This window comes from Galendromus occidentalis, unplaced genomic scaffold, assembly GCF_000255335.2.
Source record: "Galendromus occidentalis unplaced genomic scaffold, Mocc_1.1 scf7180000077476, whole genome shotgun sequence".
Classification (NCBI taxonomy): Eukaryota; Metazoa; Arthropoda; class Arachnida; order Mesostigmata; family Phytoseiidae; genus Galendromus; species Galendromus occidentalis.
In genome coordinates, this window is record NW_003805464.1 from 264031 (window position 1) to 286691 (window position 22661).

At 50.9% G+C, this 22661-nt stretch overlaps 5 protein-coding genes across 5 annotated transcripts; 3 read left to right on the top strand and 2 right to left on the bottom strand.

Moving 5' to 3' along the window:
* LOC108864467 (uncharacterized) lies at nucleotides 1-1656 on the top strand. Its single transcript, XM_018640182.1, has 2 exons — nucleotides 1-9; nucleotides 118-1656. The coding sequence occupies exons 1-2, from the start codon at nucleotides 1-3 to the stop codon at nucleotides 1654-1656; spliced, it is 1548 nt and encodes a 515-aa protein (XP_018495698.1).
* A 1554-nt stretch (nucleotides 1657-3210) lies between these two features.
* Nucleotides 3211-7382, top strand: LOC100898279 (valine--tRNA ligase, mitochondrial). The gene is made up of 13 exons (XM_029111922.1): nucleotides 3211-3557; nucleotides 3653-3773; nucleotides 3874-4001; nucleotides 4138-4277; nucleotides 4390-4527; nucleotides 4810-5005; nucleotides 5080-5288; nucleotides 5387-5510; nucleotides 5613-5873; nucleotides 5974-6210; nucleotides 6307-6520; nucleotides 6632-6852; nucleotides 6963-7382. The coding sequence occupies exons 1-13, from the start codon at nucleotides 3372-3374 to the stop codon at nucleotides 7380-7382; spliced, it is 2595 nt and encodes an 864-aa protein (XP_028967755.1). The 5' UTR covers nucleotides 3211-3371.
* Nucleotides 7383-7438: 56 nt separating this feature from the next.
* LOC100904282 (dual specificity mitogen-activated protein kinase kinase 7) lies at nucleotides 7439-9811 on the bottom strand. The gene is made up of 5 exons (XM_003744957.2): nucleotides 9528-9811; nucleotides 9153-9400; nucleotides 8854-9043; nucleotides 8608-8766; nucleotides 7439-8485 (listed from the first exon to the last, which is right to left on the bottom strand). Exons 1-5 carry the CDS (start codon nucleotides 9769-9771, stop codon nucleotides 8211-8213), a joined length of 1116 nt encoding a protein of 371 aa, XP_003745005.1. The 5' UTR covers nucleotides 9772-9811; the 3' UTR covers nucleotides 7439-8210.
* Nucleotides 9812-13850: 4039 nt separating this feature from the next.
* Nucleotides 13851-19676, top strand: LOC100898428 (uncharacterized). Its single transcript, XM_018640184.1, has 6 exons — nucleotides 13851-14124; nucleotides 14223-14363; nucleotides 17515-17700; nucleotides 18097-18958; nucleotides 19066-19337; nucleotides 19434-19676. The coding sequence occupies exons 1-6, from the start codon at nucleotides 13963-13965 to the stop codon at nucleotides 19674-19676; spliced, it is 1866 nt and encodes a 621-aa protein (XP_018495700.1). The 5' UTR covers nucleotides 13851-13962.
* Nucleotides 19677-20005: 329 nt separating this feature from the next.
* Nucleotides 20006-20851, bottom strand: LOC100898568 (valine-rich protein-like). The gene has a single exon (XM_003745004.1). The coding sequence runs from the start codon at nucleotides 20849-20851 to the stop codon at nucleotides 20006-20008; it is 846 nt and encodes a 281-aa protein (XP_003745052.1).
* Nucleotides 20852-22661: the final 1810 nt, after the last annotated feature.

The following is a 22661-nucleotide window of genomic DNA, read 5'->3' on the forward strand; positions in this document are numbered from 1 at the left end:
ATGCCTGCGGTGAGTACCGAGGGAATCGGCGTTGACTCCCTACGTATTATCGTTGATCAGATTTCGAGTCAGCCGGGGCATTTCGTTCGTTTTCATCCCATGGCTCCCGCCTTTCAGAACGCCCAATATGATGCAGCTGATTTGAAGAGAGCAATCGCGTCTGTCAGGAGAGGTACTGGTCTACGAGAAGCAGCGAGACATTTCAATGTGCCTCCGAGTACTCTACACAGGAAAGTCAAAAGCGACGACGATGACCCTCAAAGACAAAGGCGTGGTCCGCATCCTATTCTGGGAGAGACTGAAGAAGACGTAGTGGAGTGGGTGAAGAAAATGGCACGAATGGGCTTCCCAGTCACTATGTGTGCGTTGCAACAAGTCGGGCTGAAACTCGCAAAGCTGGCAAGCAAGAATGGGATCGAGAGAGCTGAGCAGATAGTGTCTGCAGAAAAATGGGTGCGATTATTCCGTGACCGGCACAAGGACCTTGTTCTGCGAAAAGCGGAACATGTTTCGAACGCTCAAGCCAGTGTTTCCGAGAGCGACATACGATCGTTTTTCACAAGAATCGAATCCCGACTGGCTGAGGACAATCTGATGGCAATCCTTCGCGAGCCTAGTCGCATATTCAACACGGATGAGACCGGGATGGCTCTCAATCCTGAAGGAGGACTCGTTGTCGCTGAGAAAGGGTCTCGCGTTGTTTATGTCCGAGGAGGCTCAGAAAAAGAGATGGTCACAGTCCTCGTGACGGGGTCCGCTGCGGGGTCTCTAGCACCTACAGCGATGGTCCTGCGGCGGAAGCGTTTACCTCCCGCTCTCACCAATTCCGCTCGCGAAGGCTTCTGCGTATTGAAATCGGACAGAGGGTGGATGACGGGCTCGGTTTTCCGCACATATCTCGAGTCGCAGTTCGTGCCTTTCTTAGTCAAGAATGGCATCCAGCGTCCTGTGCTGCTTTTTCTAGACAACCACAGATCGCATCTGACGATGGAAGTAACCGATTTTTGTGAAAGCCAAGGTATCGTACTTTTGCCCCTCATGCCCAACGCGACTCACATATTGCAGCCACTCGACGTAGCTGTGTTCAGACCGCTCAAAGCGATTTGGTTCAATACGGCGAGCGCGTGGAGGATGCAAAATGGAGGTCGAGCAATGAGGAAGGACGAGTTCGTAGTGCTGCTGCAGAAAGCTTTCGAAAACTTCGAATCATCGTGGCTCATCAACGGATTCCGGAAAGCAGGGTTATCACCCTGGGACCCCAATGCGGTAGACTATTCCAAAATCTGTAGCGCGGAGGGAGCAGTAGATGACGGCCAGAATGAGTCGACGCCTCGAGAACGCTCCATGTACGATTTCATGTTTGATCTTGAAGAGCGACTGACAGTTGAGCAGCTCGATTTGTTCCGCCAGCACGATGGCAAAGATTGGCACGGACCTGCACGCATGAAAGATCTCTATAACCTATGGTTGGAAGCCGATCGGCGAGTCCGCGGAGAAATCCCATCTCCGCAAGAGAGCGAGGAAGAGCGCGCACCGTCAAGCTCCGAATCTCTATGCCAAGAAGACATATTAGCTGTCCCAGAACCCTATAAGCCAAAACGCCGACTGAGTTGTTCTCACTCACTGTTCATCGATAGCTTCTGCGTTCCAGAATAAATCGAGCAGGCATGATAAGATGTTCGAGGACCTCAGATTAATCCTGACATGTGTCATAATTGGTCTAATCGCTGTTATACATGTGAACAGAGGTGTTCCAGAACCGGTCTGATCTTGTTCCACAAGTGGTACAGGTGTGTTCCAGAACTGGTAGGACCATGTCTGAAACTTCAGGCTCCAACTCCAGGGGAAATAAATTTCTCCGCTGCGGCATTCCTAGCTCTGATGATAGCTGAGTATCTAAGCTTCACTTCAAGGCCAAAGAGACGTTTCTATCCGTGTTGGTCTCCGAGATATTGTCTCTCTCATGTATGCAGAGCCCTTAGGTGTTCCATAATTGGTACTTTTCCCCTATTTTTTTTTCGACATGCAAGCGACATTTTCAGACGTTGCGACGTTCAAATTCAAAAATTCAGAAACACGTCGCGGACCTTCGCCTCGAGATCTGAGATCTGAGCAGATGCTCATGGAATTTCCTTCTGCTGCCGTATCCATGCGGACAGTGAACATCATGGATAGTTGCGATAATTCCTCTAGTATTAAGCGTTCACAGGGGGAATCAATCCTGGGGCCTGTCATGCGTCCTTCCCGCTCCCTCGTCCTTCTTTTTCCTGTCTCACGGAGCTCCTGTCCCCGTTTTCCCGTTTCAGTATGTCTCGTTTCTTTCATTCCCGCGTCTCCTTCGTCGCGTGTTTCTCCTTCCTTATTTACCGTGGTTTGTACCGTGGTACCGTGGTGTGTTTTTTCGGGTCGTTCTCGTTCTTCGCTGGCTGCAGTCTTTGACTACTGTCCAAAATGGAGCAGACAGACAGCAGTAACCGCTACTGGTCCTGAGAGCAATCGTTTCCAGTCCACAGAGGAAAGGCTCCTCCATACAAGAACGGTCATTCCCTGAGAACTGCCCTTAATTCGAGTCCTGAAGTCTTAGTGACTTCCACGTCGATCGGCTGGGCAATCTAGGAGTCCATAGGCGACGCGGAGTCGAGCATGCGAAGCATTTGCTTTCATATTGATGGGGGAATAAGGTATGGGACATACAGAAATAGAAAACATATTTATAGGTTTCTCACATTTTATAGTCCGCCGCCTTTTTGGGAAAGCCATCTAAACCGCCACTTTCTTAAAACAAGTCGCCGCGCCATGATATCTCTCGGCCAACGTAGCGGGCTCATCGCCTAGACTGTCGGACCGCCCGCTCATGGGAGATGAACGAGTATTCATCAATCGATGTAAACATCCAGGGTGCAACCACCGAGAGTCCTTACGGACGGATGCAGACCATATGAGAGGTAAAATCCCAGACACCTTCTAGAACATTCTGCGCGGGATCTTTCGAAAGGATCGCGCCGTGAGAGGGTCGGACTCAGATTGAGCGAAGGAATTCAGGCGGACCAATCCCTTGCAGGGTCCATTCGAATCGTGGAGGGACGCAGATCGAGCTCGCGGGATGGAGCGGAGATTCCTCATACTGCGGAAATCACATCCTCGAGAACCGCCTGCTGACTACGATTCGAGGAGCGTGCTCGCCCCTAAATCAAAACAGAGCTGTGTCGGCAAGACGTCCATGCGCGGAAAGTGCTTCTCGTCGGAGTGAAATCTCGGACTTGACGGATCAATATGGATTGAAGGAGCGAGTGGGAAAGTCGGGCTCCAGTTGGAGGAATTTGGTCTCGGACTCCTATCTCGGGTCGCGAAGGGCAAATCCTGACGGGACGATGCTGCGTGGGAGGCGGAAACTTTTGTTCTCAATGGGACGGAGACACTGCGCCAGTTCGAAGAAAGTAACCGCTGAATTCGAAGATAAGTATGTTTCTGAAAGAGTCGAAGTAGGATGGGAACAAGAGTGGTCTCTGAAGCGTGCTCAGCGAAACGATGCTCCGAATGAGACAACATTTCGAATGGTGGGTTCTGTTCGATTTCCCGACCAAAAAACAGCCGATAGCTTCCGTCCACCCATGATTGACGTTCTCTATCGTCAAATTCCCGGAAACTCAAGGTTCTGCCCCCGCCGAATATCACGGGAGATCTTCATCTGGGTCACGCTCTGACGGTTGCGATCGAGGATGCGATTTGCAGGTTCCGAAGACTCAGAGGCTCATCCGTAATCTGGATACCCGGTCAGTATCATGCAGAGCGATATTGAGATGCAAGAATTCGCCATTCACTCTTGTCCAATCCCTCGGGGAGATCGTCGTATCATTCAAACCTCCTCTCCAGGAACCGATCATGCCGGCATCGCCACTCAAACGGTCCTGGAGCGTATGCTGGCGAGCCAGTATGAACATCCCGCGCGGATTTCCGAGGAGCAGCGTCTCGATCTCGCCCGAAAATGGAGGGGAGAGAAGGTGAGTCTCCCGGCGTCGAATTCACTCCGGCTCAATCTTGGTGCCTCTGTGTGAAAAAGTCGATACGAACTCCCCCCCTTCCCCCAAAGGATAGAAAGTTCCCTCGAAGAAAAATATGCGATCAATGGATTTCCAGGAAACAATCATAAACTCCCAACTCCGTCGACTCGGGGCTTCGCTGAATTGGAACCGTTCCCTTTTCACCATGGATGAAAAAATGAGCGCGGCGACTATCGAGGCGTTCGTTCGAATACACAGAGCCGGGAAAATCTACCGGTAGGTTAAATTGCCTTTCCAAAGAATAATTGTAGAAAATATCTCTGATCTCAAAAAAGATTCGATTCATACGATTTCCCTGGAATCCATCGTAGCCCGTGATTCTTTCCAGGAACCGACGTTTGGTCAATTGGTGTTCCGCGCTCCAATCCACGATCTCAGACATCGAAGTCGATCATATGAATATTAAGCCTAATCAAAAAGTCGACGGAGTAAACCTGGGCTGCATGCATCAGTTCGCCTATCCCGTGCTAGGGGGTAATTATCTCTCGATAGTCGAGCATTATCAATCAATCGCTACTGACTTGTCCGCGATGACAGTATGGACATTCGGACATTCACTCATACTAAGAGGAAATGAGCAGATTACTCGCCAGTCAGCCTGGAAAAGAACACGAAAATCGGTTGGTGTAAGTCGAGAATGTCCGCGCCCTTCTCTGCTCGGGCTGTAATTTCACGATCGGGACTGGTCATCCCTGGATGCCATTTTCTTCCCCGTGAGCATCAGGTCCTAGGTGAAAGTCACATACAGGCTCTCGAGTAGTGATACAGGATCTCTTCCAGGCGGGGAAGTCGTGGTCAGCACAGGTCGTCTGGACACTATGCTGGCTGACGTGGCTGTTGCCGTCCACCCAGAGGACAAAAGATACGCACATTTGGATCACGGTCAAACCGTCCTAGAACACCCGATCACAGGACGGAAACTGAAACTATTGAAAGATTCTCAGGTGCGTCCGCTCACTTGGATAGAGCCTCGCGTCCAGCAACCAGAGGCTGCAGCATCACCCATCCCTATTCGCAGGTGGATAAGGACACGGGAACCGGTGCCATGAAAGTGACTCCGGCTTACTCTCGTATCGATTACGATATGTGCACTAGGCACGGAATCCAGGACTTTCTCGAGTGCTTCGATGGTGCAGGTCTACTGACAGTCGAGGGGTTCAAAGGCGACTGTCGAGCGAAAGCTACGAATAAGCTCAAGAAGCGTCTCGATGAGCTGGGTTTATACAGGTATCTATCATAAGATGGTGTCCTGAGGGCGCTACAGTTGTTTGCGGTGGGAATGGATGCTCAGGCTCGTCCTCAGCCACTGGCTTGAAACATTGCAGGGGCAACACTCCGTGTGAGAGATCGATTCCGGTATGCAGTAGAACCGGATGTCTCGTGGATCAGAGGCTCAAGTCTCAATGGTTCTTGAAATGCGGAGAACTGAGCCAGAGGGTTCTTGATGAGGTAGGATCTCGAGCGTCGAAGCATAAGAATGACGACATGAATTCTCTCCCGAGAATCTGTTTATCCATATCGATTGACCGACGCGACCCGGCTCCTTCCCAGATACAGTCCGGTCGCTTGGAGTTGATACCAGCGTATCACGCGAAGATCCTTCACGAGTGGGTCTCAAAGAGTCAGGACTGGTGTCTGTCGAGGCAACTTTGGTGGGGCCACCGCATTCCAGCGTATCTGCTGCCCGACGGGCAGTGGATTGTTACGGGCGATCAATCGTCCGTTCCTCGAGAGGCCGAGCAAGATCCGGACGTTCTCGACACGTGGTTCTCTTCCGCCCTGTATCCTCTAGTCGCCTTCGGATGGCCCCAGGTGAACGTCTGGCTCGCATTCGCCATTCCCAGAGACGATTCTCTCTTGGATCTCTGCCTCGGATCATGATTATTATTTTCACCGAGCAACCTCTCCGCAGGTCGGGAAACCTCCTCCGTTGGATTTGATGGAAACCGGTCATGACATTCTCTATATGTGGGTATTTCGAATGGCTATGATGTCTCTAGAGCTCTGCCAGCAGCTACCGTTCAAGAAAGTCCTTCTACACGGTCTGCTCCGCGACGCAAACGGTCGCAAAATGAGCAAAAGCCTCGGGAACGCCATCGATCCGCGACACATCATCGACGGAGTGACTTTGGAGACTCTGCAGAAAACAGTATGTAGAGCATGGAAGGTCCCAGAGGTCTGGGCGTCGGTGGACTTCGTTCTTCCGCTCCATCTTGACAATCTTGCTGTTCCTCAACTCCTCTAGACGGACAATCTCCACGCCTCGGGGTATTTGGACGTCAAGCAGAAGACGGTTGCGACGAAACTGACGAAACAGTTATTTCCTCACGGCATCAAGCAATGCGGAGCCGACGCCCTCCGTTTCACTTTGATGAAAACCGATACCACCGGTCAAGACATCCCTTTCGACGTCAGGAAAACCGTCGCAAGTAGGAACTTCTGCAACAAAATCTGGCAAGGTTGGTTCACGTGGCGCGTGACGCCCCTCGCCGCGAAGGCTTCCGGTCTCCAAGTAACATTCCACAGGAGTTATTTTCGGCTCGTCGCAACATTCGGAGATATTTCCCTAGGTGTTCGTTTCTTTGTCAACGCGAGAAAATCTTCCGGATATTCGTCCGTGGAGCTGGACACCGACGATCAGAGGCTTGACATCGCCGATCGATGGGTCTTGAGTAAATTTTCAAGATCGGTGAAACTCATCGAGCAGTCGTTGGAGTCCTACAGCGAAATACACCATGGCTCTCACCAGCTTGAGAAGTTTTGGACCTCCCAATTTTGCGACGTGTATCTGGTGAGTGGCTGAGTCAATCTGATGACTGAGGACGACGCCTCGGCGTCTCGCGAAGCTCCCAGTTATTGTATTCCGCGTGATCTGAACTGATCCTACTTTAAATCTCACAGGAATTCGTAAAAAGCGATATATCGAGATCCCCAGCAGTCTCCTCCAGGAGATTGCAAGTCCTGGAAACGATTATTGAGTCCTTCGTGATCATTGCGTCGCCTTATTTGCCGTATCTCAGTGAAGAAATTCACCACAAACTCCAGCTGCTCAAGGGGTCGAAACGGGAGCTATGTACTTCGGTCCAGGACTCCTCCTGGCCATCCGCGCATCGATGGATCGACATCGGATCGGAAGAGAAATTCGACATCGTACTTGAGAGACTGAGCGAAGTTCGACGGGTTGTGGAAGAAGAAGGTGTGGATGAAGCCTTGAAACTCATAGTTGATCTCGATGATTACGATAGCCGCGCAATATGTGCTCTCTCCAAGATCGAGCCCCGCACGGCGGTCGGGACCGCTGTCCCGAAGAATCCTCAGTGATAAATCAGGTCACGCGCTGCTGTGTGGACTTCCATGAGCGATATTGTTCATTTGAGTGACTTTATTCATTATTAATTTATGTACATGATGATTCACTACGCTTCCGCTGACTTCCGTCGACTTCTGTTCGCATTATTCTTGAATGCTCGTGATCACAGCGGACTCCGCGCAGTCGAAGCTTCGGAGAATCCGTCCATTTCCCTAGCGAGACGGTCATTTCCGGAAAAGACCCACCGAGTGGAGTTCTTAGTAAACTCGAATGGCTGGTTGACGGCGCTGTTTCAGATATGGCAACCTCATGAATAGGTGAGACATCGATCAAGGTCCGAGTTGGAGATTCCGGAGCGCTATTCCGGTGATAGCCTGCTAATCGGTCGAATAATGCAAAGAGCTCAGAGGTGTGCTTAGGACCGTGGACGAGATTACAACAGAATTTCTTTCCGATCTATCTTTGCTCCCAGGTACACATAATCTACAGGTTGAACCTCTCGCATGGCGATACCTCCAAGCGGAACAGTTTCCAAGGTTTCACGATTGGTTTCCGTTCCTGGAGGTGGCTGGACTCAGTCGTAGCCATGATTCCTGAGGCATCGATGCAGAGACTGACTTCGAGCCTGATCACGATTATTTTGTCGGAAGTAGAACAGATCGCCACGGTCGAGCTGTGACATTCCACGCGGCCTTCCGAGGGTGATTACCCAGGAATTGCTCCCCTTGGTTCCGTTTAAACTCTGACTATTAGTTCTGGCCCTGATCACGATCGTTCCGCCCGGACCTTTTGCTTGCTTCCAGACATAACAAGGAGTCGGTATCTCGGGCGAGAATTCCCTAAGATACACTGTTGAACCACTCTGCCACTCTCTCTTTCGCGATGCTCACATCATGTGTTTTGATGAATGGGTCCTGAAGCAATTGTTTGTATTTCGGGCGTTTGTGTACATTTTTGGTCAGACACAACGAGACGAAACTACAGAAACTTCGGGAGAATGCCGGTTCCTCCAATCGCGGAGGGTCTTTCTCCATCACTTGCACGAGCAGCTCGAAATCGGTTTTACAGGAAGCGAACGGGTGCTGACCCATCGCCAGCTCGACGAGTGCTATACCTGCGGCGAGAATCAAGAGTCATACTCTGATCAACTCGGATTTCTTCTCGATTTGTTTTCCGAAGCCATGGGTTCGGATCGAAAGGTCATGTCCAAGCTCGATAGAGGTGACGAGAACTCACCCAGCGACCAAACGTCTGCTCGGACGTCGTACTCTCTTCCAGCGAGTTTCGGATCCACGCGCTCTGGAGCGATGTAACCGGCCACGCCGGCGTCACGACTAGTCACTTTCGAATCAATTAGACGGCCTGCGATGCCGAAATCGCAGAGTTTTATGTTCCCTGGAGAGATAATAGCTGGATGTGAGATATTTTCCATGAGATCAAGAGAAACCTCGAGAGGACTTCAATCATTTTGAAGCGCTTCACCTTCTCTATCTAGAAGTATATTGCTCGGTTTGATGTCCCTGTGAATGACATTGTGCTTCGACTTCAGGTAATCCAAGGCTTTGAGGACTGAGACGCTGATATATCCAAGAATTTCCTCGGGCACGGGTGCCTTCCTCCGCCGTTGTAATTTTTCCAGGCAGCTGTCCATCAACTCCATGCATATCCAAACCTAGGAATAGATATGATTTGGCTTGAGACGATTCGCTTCCCAGAGTAGATGCACTATGTGAAGTCGAATATTCTGCTGGCTTGAGTCAGACGGCGGGGAAAGTTCTTACATCGCTATCCGTTAGGAAATATCCGTAGCAACGAACTATGTACGGACAAGCGGTACAACTGAGAACAACTTCGAGATCCATGTAAATACGGTTGTTCTCCTGGAGGTTCCCGGATTTCCGCATCTGTTTGACAGCCATCACACGTCCGCTCTCGATGTGCTGCATCTTCACAACATGGCCGCAGGTTCCGGTACCGAGATCGCCCATCTTTTGGAGCCCATCAGGACTGACCGAGGTGAAGGAAACGCCTGGAGAAGGAAACACTAGATCGCGTCAGCTTCCTCGAGCTTCCTGGGTAGCCACCGTCTGGGATACATGCAGAAAAATAGGCGTTTGCCAATCTCAATCCTATGTGAAACTCTTCTCGATGCGAACCGTCTTCGAAGGTGAGCTTCCGGGAGTTCTGTCGAATGCTTTTATCGTCGTAGGATTTCGTTCTGCGCGTCGGAAGATGTCTGGTGTCGGGATCCAAGCTCTGATTGCGCTGAACCGGTCGTTGTGCCATCGGAGATCCATTGGCGCCCGTCAAGCCGTCAAACGAAAGGTTACCCGGCCGACTCCGCGTCCTGGAATATCGAAAGCTTCCGATGAGAACTTCACCGCAGGGATTGGCATACATTCACTCGATAGAAGGATAGAGACTGAACCGTGAGCCAGAAGCTATGTCGAGGTGCTCTGGACTCATGTCCTCGAGGTTGTCTCGTAGTCGTCCAACAACTTCAGATCTCTTCCGAAGAGCCAACCATCCAGAGACTTAGAGTAACTGTTCTTTCTCCCTAACACTGATGAATGTGAGTCAAGTACAGCTCCACTCGGAGCCGAAAATATCTCTTCGCTCAACCGAGAGTGTTTTCGAGAGAGCGGATAGCAGTGACGTAACATGATATTGCTGTCAAGAACCGGCCTCTCCACTCAATTTAGAGCCGGCGGTCTTTGAAATATTCCGCCGAGTTCCCGGCGAGCCCCGGAGTCTCTACGATGAGGGATCCGAGCACCATTCATTTAAAATACTGTCACTTACCGGCTGCGAGCCTGTTGCGGACCGGTGGTGCGCTCATGTTCAGCCTGGAGTTTGTCTCCGAATCCGCGGAGTTTCAAACGGAGCTCGTCTTTGGTTGGGAGCTGAGGCTCTTCACCAGATGACATACCGCGCACGAAGAACGACCTCCGTTGGGCGGGAGGAGCACTGATAAAGAACGCCGCGGGGAAACCTCACTTGCGCAACTCGATCTCGATCGAGGCTCCGACTCCGGATGAAAAACTTGGAGTCAGTAGCTCATTTCTGCATCCATTTCGCTCGCTCGCCTTTCTCCAGTCCAATGTCATTAGGTCGAGAGCGTCCAGCCGGTTTCGGAGGGCGGAAATCAGTGATTACGCCTCGCCAAAGTTGAGCGAATCGGGTCGAAATACGAAATGTTCAGGTGACTAGTGTTGTGACTCTCGCTGGTTCGGATGACGGCTGCCACTGGTTCCTCTTTTTCCGTCACTCCAGAGGTGGGATTCGGCAGGTACGCTGCTGCGATTATGCTGCGTCCTTCTGGGCAGTCGCCCGTGCGTTCATAATTACGTACACTTGCACCGCGAGTTCACAAATAAATGCGTTAAGAAAGAACGCGGGGTAAAATTCCACAAAAATGGAATCTGTCGACGGGAGAGTGAAGGGAATGATGTCGATGATCCATACTGGACGTTCGGGCAGGGTCAGGCGGTTTGGTCCCTGAGCGAGATCGCGGACGCATCCGACATTACGAGGTTCACGCCAGAGAGCGTCTGATTCACGCCAAAGCTGCCGATGTCCTAGTAGACTGTGCCTGGACCATGTCGGCCGGGAGAGGATCGCAGCGCACCTTATTCGAATCTCGTCGAGGTGTCGCATCACTCGCGGATCACTCGGATCGCCGGACATAGTCTCATTCAATCTGATCCGGGTGTGATCCGCGGCGAGTCCATTCTGATCCGCTGCGATACACCAACGTTCCACTATGGTCAAGGTGTCGGTCGTGATCGTGCCTGATCTGGGGACGAACCACGCATGGTCGACTGTCGCTCGGTCCTATCGGAGAAGTCGGGACTAGAATTCTCTCGCCATGGAGACAGCAAGATATGGACGACAGGGATCTTCGGGTGCTCCATCGGCGAGAGTCGAATGGAAAGAGGGAACCTTGATCGAGGAGGCTATTCAACCACGGTGATTTCACCCGTGGGGCGACCCATGGGATCTGAGTAACTTCGACGTCGTGGGGTGTAATCGGCTGTCGCTCTCATAAGCAGATCTTCAGAGGCGGATGCATACGTGGGGAAATTCCGAATTCCTTCGCTTAGGGGGGAACAAACTCGAGCCCTCTCCTTCTCCAGAGGTATCAGTCTTCCTGAATCAGAGCTCTCATCTAGACTCGGAGCGAATTGATTCGGAGTTATGAGGGTCTCCGGGATCAAATAGCCACCACCAAGGTCCGCTCTATCGCTCATCTCTAATCTGGCAAAGATCATCGTCACCTGCCCTCCTCATCATTCAAAAGAGGAGGTTTTCAGCTCTGGAATCCCTCTGCATGAACTTTCTCTCCCCAAATCCATCACCGTACCTCTGAGTCGCTGAAAGCTCCCTCCTCGAGGAAACTTCCCGCTCACTCAGAAAGAGGCTGTTAAGCTGGTAAAATTGCCCCTGAGAGCGATCGATATGGGATATTTGTGAGATTTCATCGAAAATTCCCTTGGTGAATATGAATTTAGTTGGTCAGAGCACCTTGCGCTTCAGTCGATGAATAAAACGTCTCCCCAATGAAATTATCTCGCATCCAGGTTTATTCGCGCGCCGATGGTCGATCGGGGTGACCTATGAGCGAGCGAGAACCCTGGCTGCGATCACTCATCCGAAACCTGCAAGATATGCAGAGATGCGGGCAGCATCTCAGGCCTGAGTTTCCATCGAACCGGAAACCGAGAAAAAATTCCGCTCCTGGTAAGAAAACGGAGGAAAACACGGAGATAGGAGCTTTGAAAATTTTTATAGTCTCGAGGAACAGCCGTTCTTGGGAGGAAGCGGGGGAACTCCTTCCCGATGAGTCCCAGACTCCGAGAGCATCTGAGGATAATCGGAATATCTGGACCTTCGCTCGGCCTTTTAGAAAGCTACTGCGTTGGATAGGTGATGAAGAAGACATGCTCGATGTCTCCAGTGGACCTTGGATACGACGAATACGATGAATGCCAGACGGGCGCGCTCGTGGCGTGGAATCAGAAGCCTATTCGACACTGACTCTTCGGTGTCGGAAGTCTCGGACTGGGAGAGGTCACGTAGCGCGGGGAAGGACAGCGCTCATGTCCCGATCACGCTTGATCCGATCAGATCGGGATCCCTTCACCTAGAATCGGGAGGGGACATTACCCTTCCACCGGAAATCCGCCGCCCACAAATTCGCCGTTCTAAGTACAGCCTAGCTCGCCTGGTTGTCCATTCACCCCCACCATCACTCATCAAGTGAATGTATACCTGAATTCGTTTTTTTCTCAGAGCGTCAGATATCGACTAGGCTAAGAATTCCTCCTTCTACAACCAATCTGAGGGAAGACTCACTGTTTGGAGCCCGGGCTGATGCAGCTGGTCGAGATCGATGGCAACGGCTCCCTCTTCGAGCGCTTTGCGTTGTGCACGACTCCCGAATTAGGCAGATGTCATGATTCCATAATTAATAATTGCGGCGTGCTCTAGCCTTGAAATGTTTGGGCTGAAACACGTCGAACGCACCAACTGCCGAGCGGGTCAAGCTCGAGGCTGCGCTGAGAGTCGGATCCTTGAAATGCCTCATCCTTGATTGATAGATATACGCTCAGCGAAGGACGACCGTTTTTCATTTCCCTCTCAGAAGTCTTTTTGTAGCAGAAATACGACAGATCTTCATCCCTCCGCCTCTTCTCACCTCGCAGGGGGCTTCCGTCCCGGGGTTCCGAGAACATTGCCGCTTCCTTTGAGTTATATGGTTGCGCTCTTCAATTTCGATGAGCGGACGCGATGTCAGAATGCTGGATAAGCGCTCCTTCGCACAAAAGAACCGAGAGCCGCATCAATGAACCGAGAATCGCATGTCATTATAGATTGACACGCTCGAAGGACTGAATCCCCTCCGCGGCTCAGCGTATCCCCCATCCCCGATCACAGGTGCTCAGCAGCTGCGGAGAACACATGGAACCGTTGGAAGGCCAGGCCCTGACTCCTTTGTCTCATGGCAGCCAAGGTGGAAGTCTGAGATTCTCAAAAGCATGGACCGATTCCGACGCCAACGAATATACCTACCCGTCGGCTCCAGAAATCGTTTTGCTCACACACATGTGAGCTTGACCGCTCCATTTTGTCATTTACTCGATTTTGTGTGCATCAGCTGGTGACGCGGAGATAGAACGATCTCTGCGCGAAACGCAGAGTCTCGCGCGCGCAAAGCACAACCTGGTCACACGCACCCTCACCCAGCGATGACGGCGGCACTTCCACGGAAATCATGCGTGACGTATCGCGATCTCTGATAGGTCTCCTTCAAGGCTGGACCCCTGCGCTGTACTATATCAACCGATCTTACGAGTCGAATTCAAAGTCCAGCTCCGTCTCATAACCGGAACCGAGTAGAGAATAAACATCTACTTCAATGCAGACGATGCTCTATTTGTAAATATCGCAGCTACAGCAGGGAGAGGGTGTCAACAGCTGCCAAGTATGCCGGGGTTCCAGACGGGCGCAATTTTTTTTTATCGCAGCTGGGCGACGTTCGAAATGTTCGGATTTCGGAGAAAAGGCGGAAACTCCGAAAGTCCCTTATGAATGTGCGTGTTTGATACCTATGAACGTGTTGGAAACGTAGTTTTTAGCATGAAACAAGACGACGACGTCAGCTCCTCGGACCTATGGAGTCTAGTGCATGAACTCCGGAGCTCCCTCGGAGACCGAGACCTCGATGCTGCAAGCAGCACTGGACTGGCTCGGGTAAGGTCTGGTTCAAGCTACGATTCGTTGCGGTGCCATAATAAGAACTTCACGTCTGTGGTTCTAGAGCTCCCCTCAACTCAAACTTGTATTTCCAGAGCATTCTGCACATGCTCGGTGTGTCGCGGATTCAAGACATTCTTGCCAGAAGAGACCTGCAGGAGGTCCTTCTGGAAGCGCAGTTCTTCGTCGCAAATCAAGCGGGCACAAGGAAATCCATCGAGGGTCCCAACGTCGCGGTATGTAGAGAGCTTTTCTCATCCACCATTATTCAGCACGTATGGTGTGGATTTTGATGCCCAAGTTTTTCCCTGAGATTATAGAATCTGGACTTCCAATTCGATTGTCTTGTTTAATGCTACAAATCTTACCGGGAGCATCGCTCCTCATCGACATAGTCGAGCCTGATAATGGTAAAAAAAGGAACGATCGGAGACCCGGATGACTCCTCAAGATGCCAAGAATGGCTCTGGAGTTTTGACCCGCTCCAGACATCGGACTTGCACGAGAAGTTTCGCCAGTAGCGAGGAGCCTGGGAAGAGTGGTACTGCAGTGTTCTGAGAGGTGCGATTTCCGGTCCCATCATCCTCAACCGGCGTAGCACCTCCGGCAAGCTCAACATTTGCGAGCGATGGAACAACTCTTCGAGCACGACTTCATTTTGAGCTCGGAGAATAACCTGCTATTTCCTGATACAAGCCCTCGGGACTCGCATGCTGGTCGATATCACGCCCTCCTGCTCTTCAGCCCAGAGCGATAGACTCGAGGGCCTCCTACTCTCTGTTCGCCCGGAGGATTCTCTAGTCTAGCGCATTCTGGGCGTTTATTGATGGAACTTTGCTCAAACTCAGGCCGCGTTCCGGCCTAGCCCCAGAGAGGCCGGACGAGTCCAGATCGCTCGTCATCCTCTGTACTTTCCTCAATTATTATCGCCGATGCCAGCCGTATTCTGAACTTCGAAATGTGCTGTGGGATATTACCCGTATTCTGGGAGTCGGGGTCTGACATACATCTCGCAGCACACATGCTGACACATCCGACGGGTTGTCTAACAATAAGAAGCTCTCGGACCAGGGGCATCGATTGAGGCTCGATTGAGTTCTAACATCCTTGGAACTCGCTGCGAGTAGCGGCCTAGATCCCCGAGGGAGACCATTCTTCCTTACGCTGCAAGGAGACCTTCGAAGATGACCTGCCTGTCCCCCAGATCAGTATGCGGCCATTCGGGAAATTTTGCCTCCAGAGCGTCAATGTCTTGGCGGGGCGGGCCTCCTCTCTCCTCTCGAGACCTCTGGCTCGAACCGTAGCATGACTGTCCAGGTGTTTGCTCCCTCTCTCCCTAGTATTTGAGACTGAGTCAACAAGCCAGCGCTGAAGCGCCGATTGGCGAACCTCACAGAAACCTCGGATTTCGAATCACGGTGCGTAGTCCGAAGTTCTGACGAATTGGGAGAAATTTCTCCGCTGATTCCTGGCTCGTACAGAAAATCCCAGACAACCTTTCCCCGCATATATTAACCATCATTCATCAATCGGAAAGCGTGAAGTTCACTTTTCAATTATCAAACTTCCAGAATTAGCCCAATTTTTCTTCGCGCGCAAGGGATGACCTTCATAGGGTCAAATCTGGGCGTAATCTGTTTTATCCTTGAAAGACACTTTCTTAGAAGTGCTGAAGTTACTCGAAGCCAGAAGTTTGGTTGCCATCTCGACGACTCGGTGTAAAGGAGCATCCAGAAAGGGAAGGGGCTTGTCTCTGACGGGAGGCTGGTGAGTCTTCGATTTTGTCTCACTCAGGTTTCTCCTCGGGAACTTATTTTTCTTTTTTTGGTATTCGGAACGCACCTGTTGCTCTGCTCTGCATGACAACAATATACGAATGGAGGGCAATGACTCGTTCTCGGACAATTTGTTGGGCTTTTTCATCCATCATCACGACGAGAACGAAATGTACCCGGCTCTCCCGGTAGACGACTCGTCTGATGAGGTTTATGGATCCTGAAGAGTTGATGAAGGATTTCGTCCTCAGAGAATTCCCGGGATCTCATTCTTTGTGATCTGATACAGTTGAGCTCGCTGCGTGTTTTGGGAATCTGCACTGGAGCCTGACTCGACTCGATGTCTTCGGATGAATCGATTCAGAAAGATGATCTACTCCTGTGAGCCGGCGTCCGCAGTGCGCGCGAATTGGCGTTGGACCGATGAAGCTCTCAAGAGCTTTGCACTTCCGAATCGGGTTGAGCCGGATCCATACACATGAGTCCCTTTCAATCGGGAGGACGGGGGCTATCTTGAGATAAGACCAGGAAGAACTTTCGATTTACCTAATGCCATTTCCAGCAAACTCTCAGGGGCAGATTGGGCCCTTGATGTTCCGTTGGCCACGAAATCACTCGGGCGCAAATAGTGGTGGTTTCGATTCTGGGGCGTTATTTTTTTGCCCCGTACTTGCTTCTTGCTGCCAGCTTTTGCGTAGTCAATGACGTAGCCAACATTCGTGTTAGCTTCAGCCAAGAGCAAAAGATTCGACGATCACTCGACAATTTCGAATTTAAACTCAGCAGTGAAGGCTGCCTCCTCAGGCCGATATCTTCGGTGAGATAAGTCGTCGGCTCGGTTTGACGTCGTTCGATTTCCGTTCGCGAGGGAGATCAGGCCCGCCGTTGATGATCATAGATCAGCAGAGGAAAATACACGAAGCGAACCTCGCAGCTCCCGTGGAGTTGTGTTCTGAGTTCTTCCGGAGAAACCTTTGATCGAGCCAGCGGCTTATTGTTTGATCAATTTTTTTCATGGCATGGGACCTGACACACTTGTTTCCGGGAACACAGGGCTCACTCGAAGCTTACAGTCGGATTGGAGCTCTAACGGTCAACGAAAAGCTCAGAAACTTCGAAAACGAAGTTTGTCCGTCAACAATATCACGGGGGACAATAATACAAAACGTGACGGGAGCCCATGGCCGAGAGAAAGAAATCAAAACTCTGATATTGTGGCTCATTGGATCGAGTATCGTGGAGCTGACACACCACCGCTGCAGACCTTCGTCCGAGCGGGCGGCAGTCAAACAGTGGTGGGAGGGTGTGTGATCAAGTATTCCTCTGTTCGCGTATACGCCTATCGATAAGCGGTCAATCACTTTTCCCCGCCTTCTCTCTATTGCTGCGAGAAATCCATTGGCACAGATAGATATCAGGGTACACGGTCCGCGATCGTTGGGCACGAGGCGAATTTGCTTCTGTCTCGACAGGAACAGTTCGACCTCTATCGGTAGGGTCACCGATTCAATGTGTATTCCGCAGAGAGCGTCGGAGAGTTTTCGCGCTCTTTTCTTTTCGGCCGTGGAAGCAGAAGAGGTCGCCCATTAATGTTCGAATCTCTATGCCACAGTTTCGTGCCAATATACCGGAGACCTTCGACGCGGCGGCCCGTCCCGTCGAGGACGAATGCGACGCCGTCGACCTCTATGTCGGATTCCCAAAGTCTGTCGCGGAGACCGCAAATTACGGAGCGTTCCTTCAACACGAATGGCAACTCATAGCGAAGATCTTTTCAGAGGCCGGAAGAGCCCCAAAGGTACAAGAAGGATTGCTCATCCTGAAGCTTGAAGTGGAAATTCTTAGAGAGCCAGAGAGCTCGATGGTGATCGAGCTGAGGAATCGAACAGACATTTATTTAAAGAGAAAAATCAATCTTCATCCACAAAATTTCTATGTATGGAAATAGAGACCGACTCCTATCAGACTTTTCGACATCAGATGACCTCACGATCACACGCTGAATCGCGTGACATGATCTAGAGCGGCATCCTTCCACGGATCGCTACCGAAAACTGAAGTTCTCCTCTCAAGTTCCCTCACCGTGGACGTTCCCTCAATTCTTTTAGAATCAATTGAAGAGAACTTTCTCCCAAACTTCATGGTTATCCCCGCGACCGAATCCCATCTTTAGTTAATCGTACGTCTTTCTCAGGTGCCTGTACTCTGCGAGATTAAGATATTCGATGACGTAATGAAGACTGAGAACGTCAAATTGCTGGAGCGCTCCGTATGCTGGCAATTGGCTATACATGGACGAAGCGACAGGAAAGATCGTCACGGCGATTTGGTTCCTCGGGACCGAATTCGGTCGGTCGTGAATGCGGTTAGCATACCAGTAACTGCCAACGTAAGCGTTCATTTGTTCGAAGACGCGGAGGATCGCGTCCGGGAAACGAGCGCATATGGAGTGATGTCTGTAGACGGTTCGCTGCAGAGTGCGACTCTGTCCCCGAAGAGTGTCGATCACAACAACACGGACATATTCCGGGAATACCATCTACTTGCCCATGAATGCTCGACTGATATTCGGATCGTTCGGAGTCATGTGTTCAAATTCTTGGATCACATTGTCGACGGCTGCGTTCGGTCACAATTTAAGCTTGGAAGCTGCTCAACATTGACCGGGATTGTCGATTTTCTCGACGGAGCTGAACATTTCGAATATGGCTCGAAACCGACGCCTCATATCGCAACAATTATCGGAGGAGATGATCTGTCAGCGGGACATCCAGTTCAAGAGCCGGCCTCATCTGTTGGGGCTGCCGGTGTCCGCCCCGCTGGGGACTGGGACCAACTCCCGCAGTCCCTTGATTCCTTCACAGACAGCGACAATCATCTCGATCTGTCATTGACAGAGGCCCGCAGGGACAGGCGGAAGTCTAGAAGAGAAGCACATCACCAGCGGACGTTGGCTGCTCGAAAAGCAAAACGGAAGGAGAAAAAAATCCGTCGTAGAGAGCGTTTGCGTGAAGAGCGGGTGCAGCAACAGCGGGACTGGATCGGAGTCCCTCGAGGTGTGTCGCAAGTATTCTCTAGAGAGGGATTGGACGCACACAGTGTTTGAATCGAATGTCCACACGACCGGGTGTGGAGCAACTTATCTTAAGCTGCCGGTTTTCAGATGCACATATTCAGAAGAGGGATGAGATTGAGCTCACCAGGAAGAGGCTTGCGAGAGCTTTGGAGAGTGGCGTGGCGGTTTGCGTGGATCTCGGCTTATGCGATCATATGAACCAGAAGGAATTGGGGAAATTATCCTCCCAGATTCGACGTCTGTACGGAATCAACCGAAAGACGCGGATTCCGTTGGACCTCAACCTCATCAACTTCAAGGAAGACTCGCTCTTGTATAGAGACTGCGTTGCAAGGAATCAAGGCTTCGAGAATTATCAGGTTCGTAATTATGGTGCTGAGGGTCCATTCGCTGTCGTCAGCCGTCCTCCGATATCGGCTCGAATGATGCCTTGACGTCCTGGTCCCTTCTCGTAGCTGTCGATGTATCCGGGAGGATTCGAAGCGGTGGTCGAACGACGTAGCATCCGGAAAATTATTTATCTCTCTCCCGACGCCGAACTCTGTCTGAGGGGCCCCCTGGATCGGGACGCAATCTATGTTGTTGGAGGACTTGTCGACGAAACCGTGGAGAAGGTGAGTGAGCACTTGATGGATGTGCGCACGTCTCTTGTGCAGCGGCAAGGGTTTCGCCAAAAACTTCTTTCGAATCTGGTGTGACAGCGCCGACGATTCCCTTCAGAAAAAAGACTGCCTCATTCCCTCTTTTTCGGATGGGATTCATGCTTGCGGTTTTTTTCCCAACCCCGGACGGAACGTTGACCCGAATAGCTCCCCAGATCAAAACGGATTTCCTTCGTGTGAAGGACTGCTAGGGAGACCCTACGATTAAATTATAGAGGAGTCGATGCATTCCCACTCGAGAGGTTTGCGACACTATGCTCGCGATAGCGCCATCGGATGAATTTATTCAACAAATAAATAATCATATAAATAAACATAGTATCCTCTTGGGCAATAATCTACAAGAAACTTTTTGCCGGCCTGAATTACACAAAACCATGTCCCGTCGTCGTCCGGATCCCGTTGAACGACCTATCCTCATGCCTTCTGAACCAACTCAGGAAAGTTTCTAGACCGGTTCTCCGTTCCGCCGTGATCTGATTTTCCTCGCCTTGGAGGAAGTTCGACGGAAAACCGTTATCGGATTGCTGTTGCTGTTGTTTCTGTGGAGGCATCTGCTGTTCTAGTTGACCAGTGAAGGCGCCATGCAAGTCAATTTCTTCATTTCCATGCGATTCTATGTGGATCGGCACAGGTTTTTTGATGGTCACCTTCTTTTCTCTGATTACGGGGATGATCACGGGAATTCGCTTCTTTATAAACATCGGGTACGGTTTGCGTACGGTGACGACGTACGGTTTTGGAATCCTTACCTCGACGGGCACCGCGAACGGTTTGTGCACGATGAAAGGTTTCGGCACGTTGACCACGTATGGCTTCGGCACTTTGATCACTTTCGGCACGGGGAACGGCTTTTTCACGGGCACTTTCACGGGAACGGGAACGTATTTCGGTACATTCACGGTTTTGTGCACTGTGTAGTACTTGTTGACGATATGCGGAACCGGAATGTGTTTGTAAACGGGCACTTTCTTGTAGATCGGAACTTTCTTCTGAATTTCGATCACATGCGGTACGGGGACATGATGCGGCACCGCGAACGGCTTGTGTATCGTTTTGACGATCGTTTTCACTTTTGGTGGCTTGAAGTAATGTTTCTCGAAGTGGCTCTCGCTGTGCTCGTAGCTGTGGGAGTCTTCTTCACTTTCATCGTAGGCGAAAACGAGTCCACAACAGAGAATAACACTGGTCAGAGACAGCAGGAGCTGCATCTTGCTGATCAAGTGGTCAACGATTGAACCCCAGAGGAACTGCCGGTTGGCGTTCTGTAAAAGTCTTCGAGGCGCATCGGAGAAAGCCAGCCTGCTGGTTGGGGAAAAATTCTCGCGGGTGTTCAAGTGATCACGACATCAATCAAGGGGAGAGCTCCTCCCGCCCGAGAGGGATCTTCAGGCGCTTTTGACGGCAGAAAAAGAAGAATTGATTCGCTTGCTCACTCAAGAGTGAATGGTGGAGTCGGCGGACTCCTCCGCGACTGTCAAAACTCGATCATTTCAAAAAGCGGAAACGAGGTTTTTGAAAGACCCGGTTTTTAGCCGATCGATAGATAAACCCTGATCCAGAACCGGAGTCTGCACCGCGGAAAAAACTCGGGATACAATGAATTTGAGGCGGTCTCGCGATAGTTTCGGAACGTTCTTTTCTGGTATACCGTTGAGAACTGATCCTCGGTGGTTTTCGGTATTGACTTGCGTATTATCATCAGGAAAAAAAGTGTTTCTTTCTTCTGCCGATTACCTAAAGTTCTGGTTTTCGATTCGAACGTGTCGAGAAAACAGTTACATCGATCTGAGGTTTTCACAGAAGTTCGAAGACAAGAGAGAAGTGAACTAGAACAGGAGCGAATCTGCGCTGCGATGACTCGTAGGTCCGAATGCGTTTTCGCGGGGTATGACTTATCCTGCCTTGAAATTTTCCCGTTCACATCCGGCTTGAGCTATGAATAGTTCTAGGGGCTTTTCCGTTCTACTTGTGTGATTTCTGCTGCGTCGGTCCGCTTTTGTTCTGGTGGAAGGGGCGGAAAATCGAATATCTTTTCGACGAATTATCGTGAGGCGTCGGCCGAGCGTCTTAACGCTTCACTGAGGAGCCAAGCGACAATTCCACCAGAAACCCTAAGAGATCGCTACCAGCGCTTATGGATGTTCTCACGTTATCATGGAGATCATTATTATCATTACGGTACCCACCAGTCACCAGAGAGACACGAGCGGTGATGAACTCCCCAAAAGCCTTTCTTCCGGAAGCCGGACTCCAGCATCGATGTGTGGGATCGTCTCGAGTTTCTGCGGAGAACTGCGAGAAAGATGGAAAGGCCAAACTTCCATGCATGCGTTGAACCTCGTTCGACCGGTATTGTAGCTCCGACTCTCGTTTGCGCATTTTCTGAAGAGCTGATCTGGGCAAACAGAGCTTAGCCTGGTCAAAGGATTCTTCTGGAGCTGGTTTTCGGTATTGACTTGCGTATTATCATCATTATCGGATCGCTTGCCGTCTACAATCTAGTGCATTGAGCCATGTGAATAGCCCCTCGCGCAGCCGTTGCGACCGTCCATCTGTGTGCGAGCCCGATGCGAGTCCTTGTCTTGAATATCAAAGAGTGACCATCAGATTTTTAGGACAAGTATTTCATTGCGCTAAGTCGGGCTCTGGGATCAATGACTCAGTCAGCTTGGTGGGCATGCTGTTCGCCATCTTCGAACGGGAGGAGCTCGATTGGGAGGGGGGGGCGTCCGCAGAGCGACATCTCGATCTCTGATTCAAAGGTAGAGAGCGGTTGACGTCATCATGATGACTTTTTCGCGTCTCGAAATCCGCAAAATCTCACGAGGGATATCCTCAGTTTTCACGAGAGCGCCTTCCATTCCGAACTCCATCGATTGAGGAGCCAGGAAAACAGGGATTGGGAGGAGGCTCATGGGAGACTAAGGACGATCCATGCAAACGATCAGATATGTCGAGAATTTCGCGTTACTTCCTGATCGCTCGCGATTCTCCTCGGAGTCACGACCTGTGTCGGAA

Coding starts and splice junctions, on each gene's coding strand:
- LOC100898568 (XM_003745004.1), bottom strand. CDS start 20,851: ATGCAGCTCCTGCTGTCTCTGACCAGTGTTATTCTCTGTTGTGGACTC.
- LOC100898279 (XM_029111922.1), top strand. CDS start 3,372: ATGCTGCGTGGGAGGCGGAAACTTTTGTTCTCAATGGGACGGAGACAC. Junction 4,002..4,137: donor GAAAATGGAGGGGAGAGAAG/GTGAGTCTCCCG, acceptor ATGGATTTCCAG/GAAACAATCATAAACTCCCA. Junction 4,528..4,809: donor CATCAGTTCGCCTATCCCGT/GCTAGGGGGTAA, acceptor AGTCACATACAG/GCTCTCGAGTAGTGATACAG.
- LOC100898428 (XM_018640184.1), top strand. CDS start 13,963: ATGTGCGTGTTTGATACCTATGAACGTGTTGGAAACGTAGTTTTTAGC. Junction 14,125..14,222: donor GCAGCACTGGACTGGCTCGG/GTAAGGTCTGGT, acceptor TTGTATTTCCAG/AGCATTCTGCACATGCTCGG. Junction 14,364..17,514: donor TCGAGGGTCCCAACGTCGCG/GTATGTAGAGAG, acceptor TCTATGCCACAG/TTTCGTGCCAATATACCGGA.
- LOC100904282 (XM_003744957.2), bottom strand. CDS start 9,771: ATGTATGCCAATCCCTGCGGTGAAGTTCTCATCGGAAGCTTTCGATAT. Junction 9,044..9,152: donor ATTTCCTAACGGATAGCGAT/GTAAGAACTTTC, acceptor ATCTATTCCTAG/GTTTGGATATGCATGGAGTT. Junction 8,486..8,607: donor AGCAGACGTTTGGTCGCTGG/GTGAGTTCTCGT, acceptor TTCTCGCCGCAG/GTATAGCACTCGTCGAGCTG.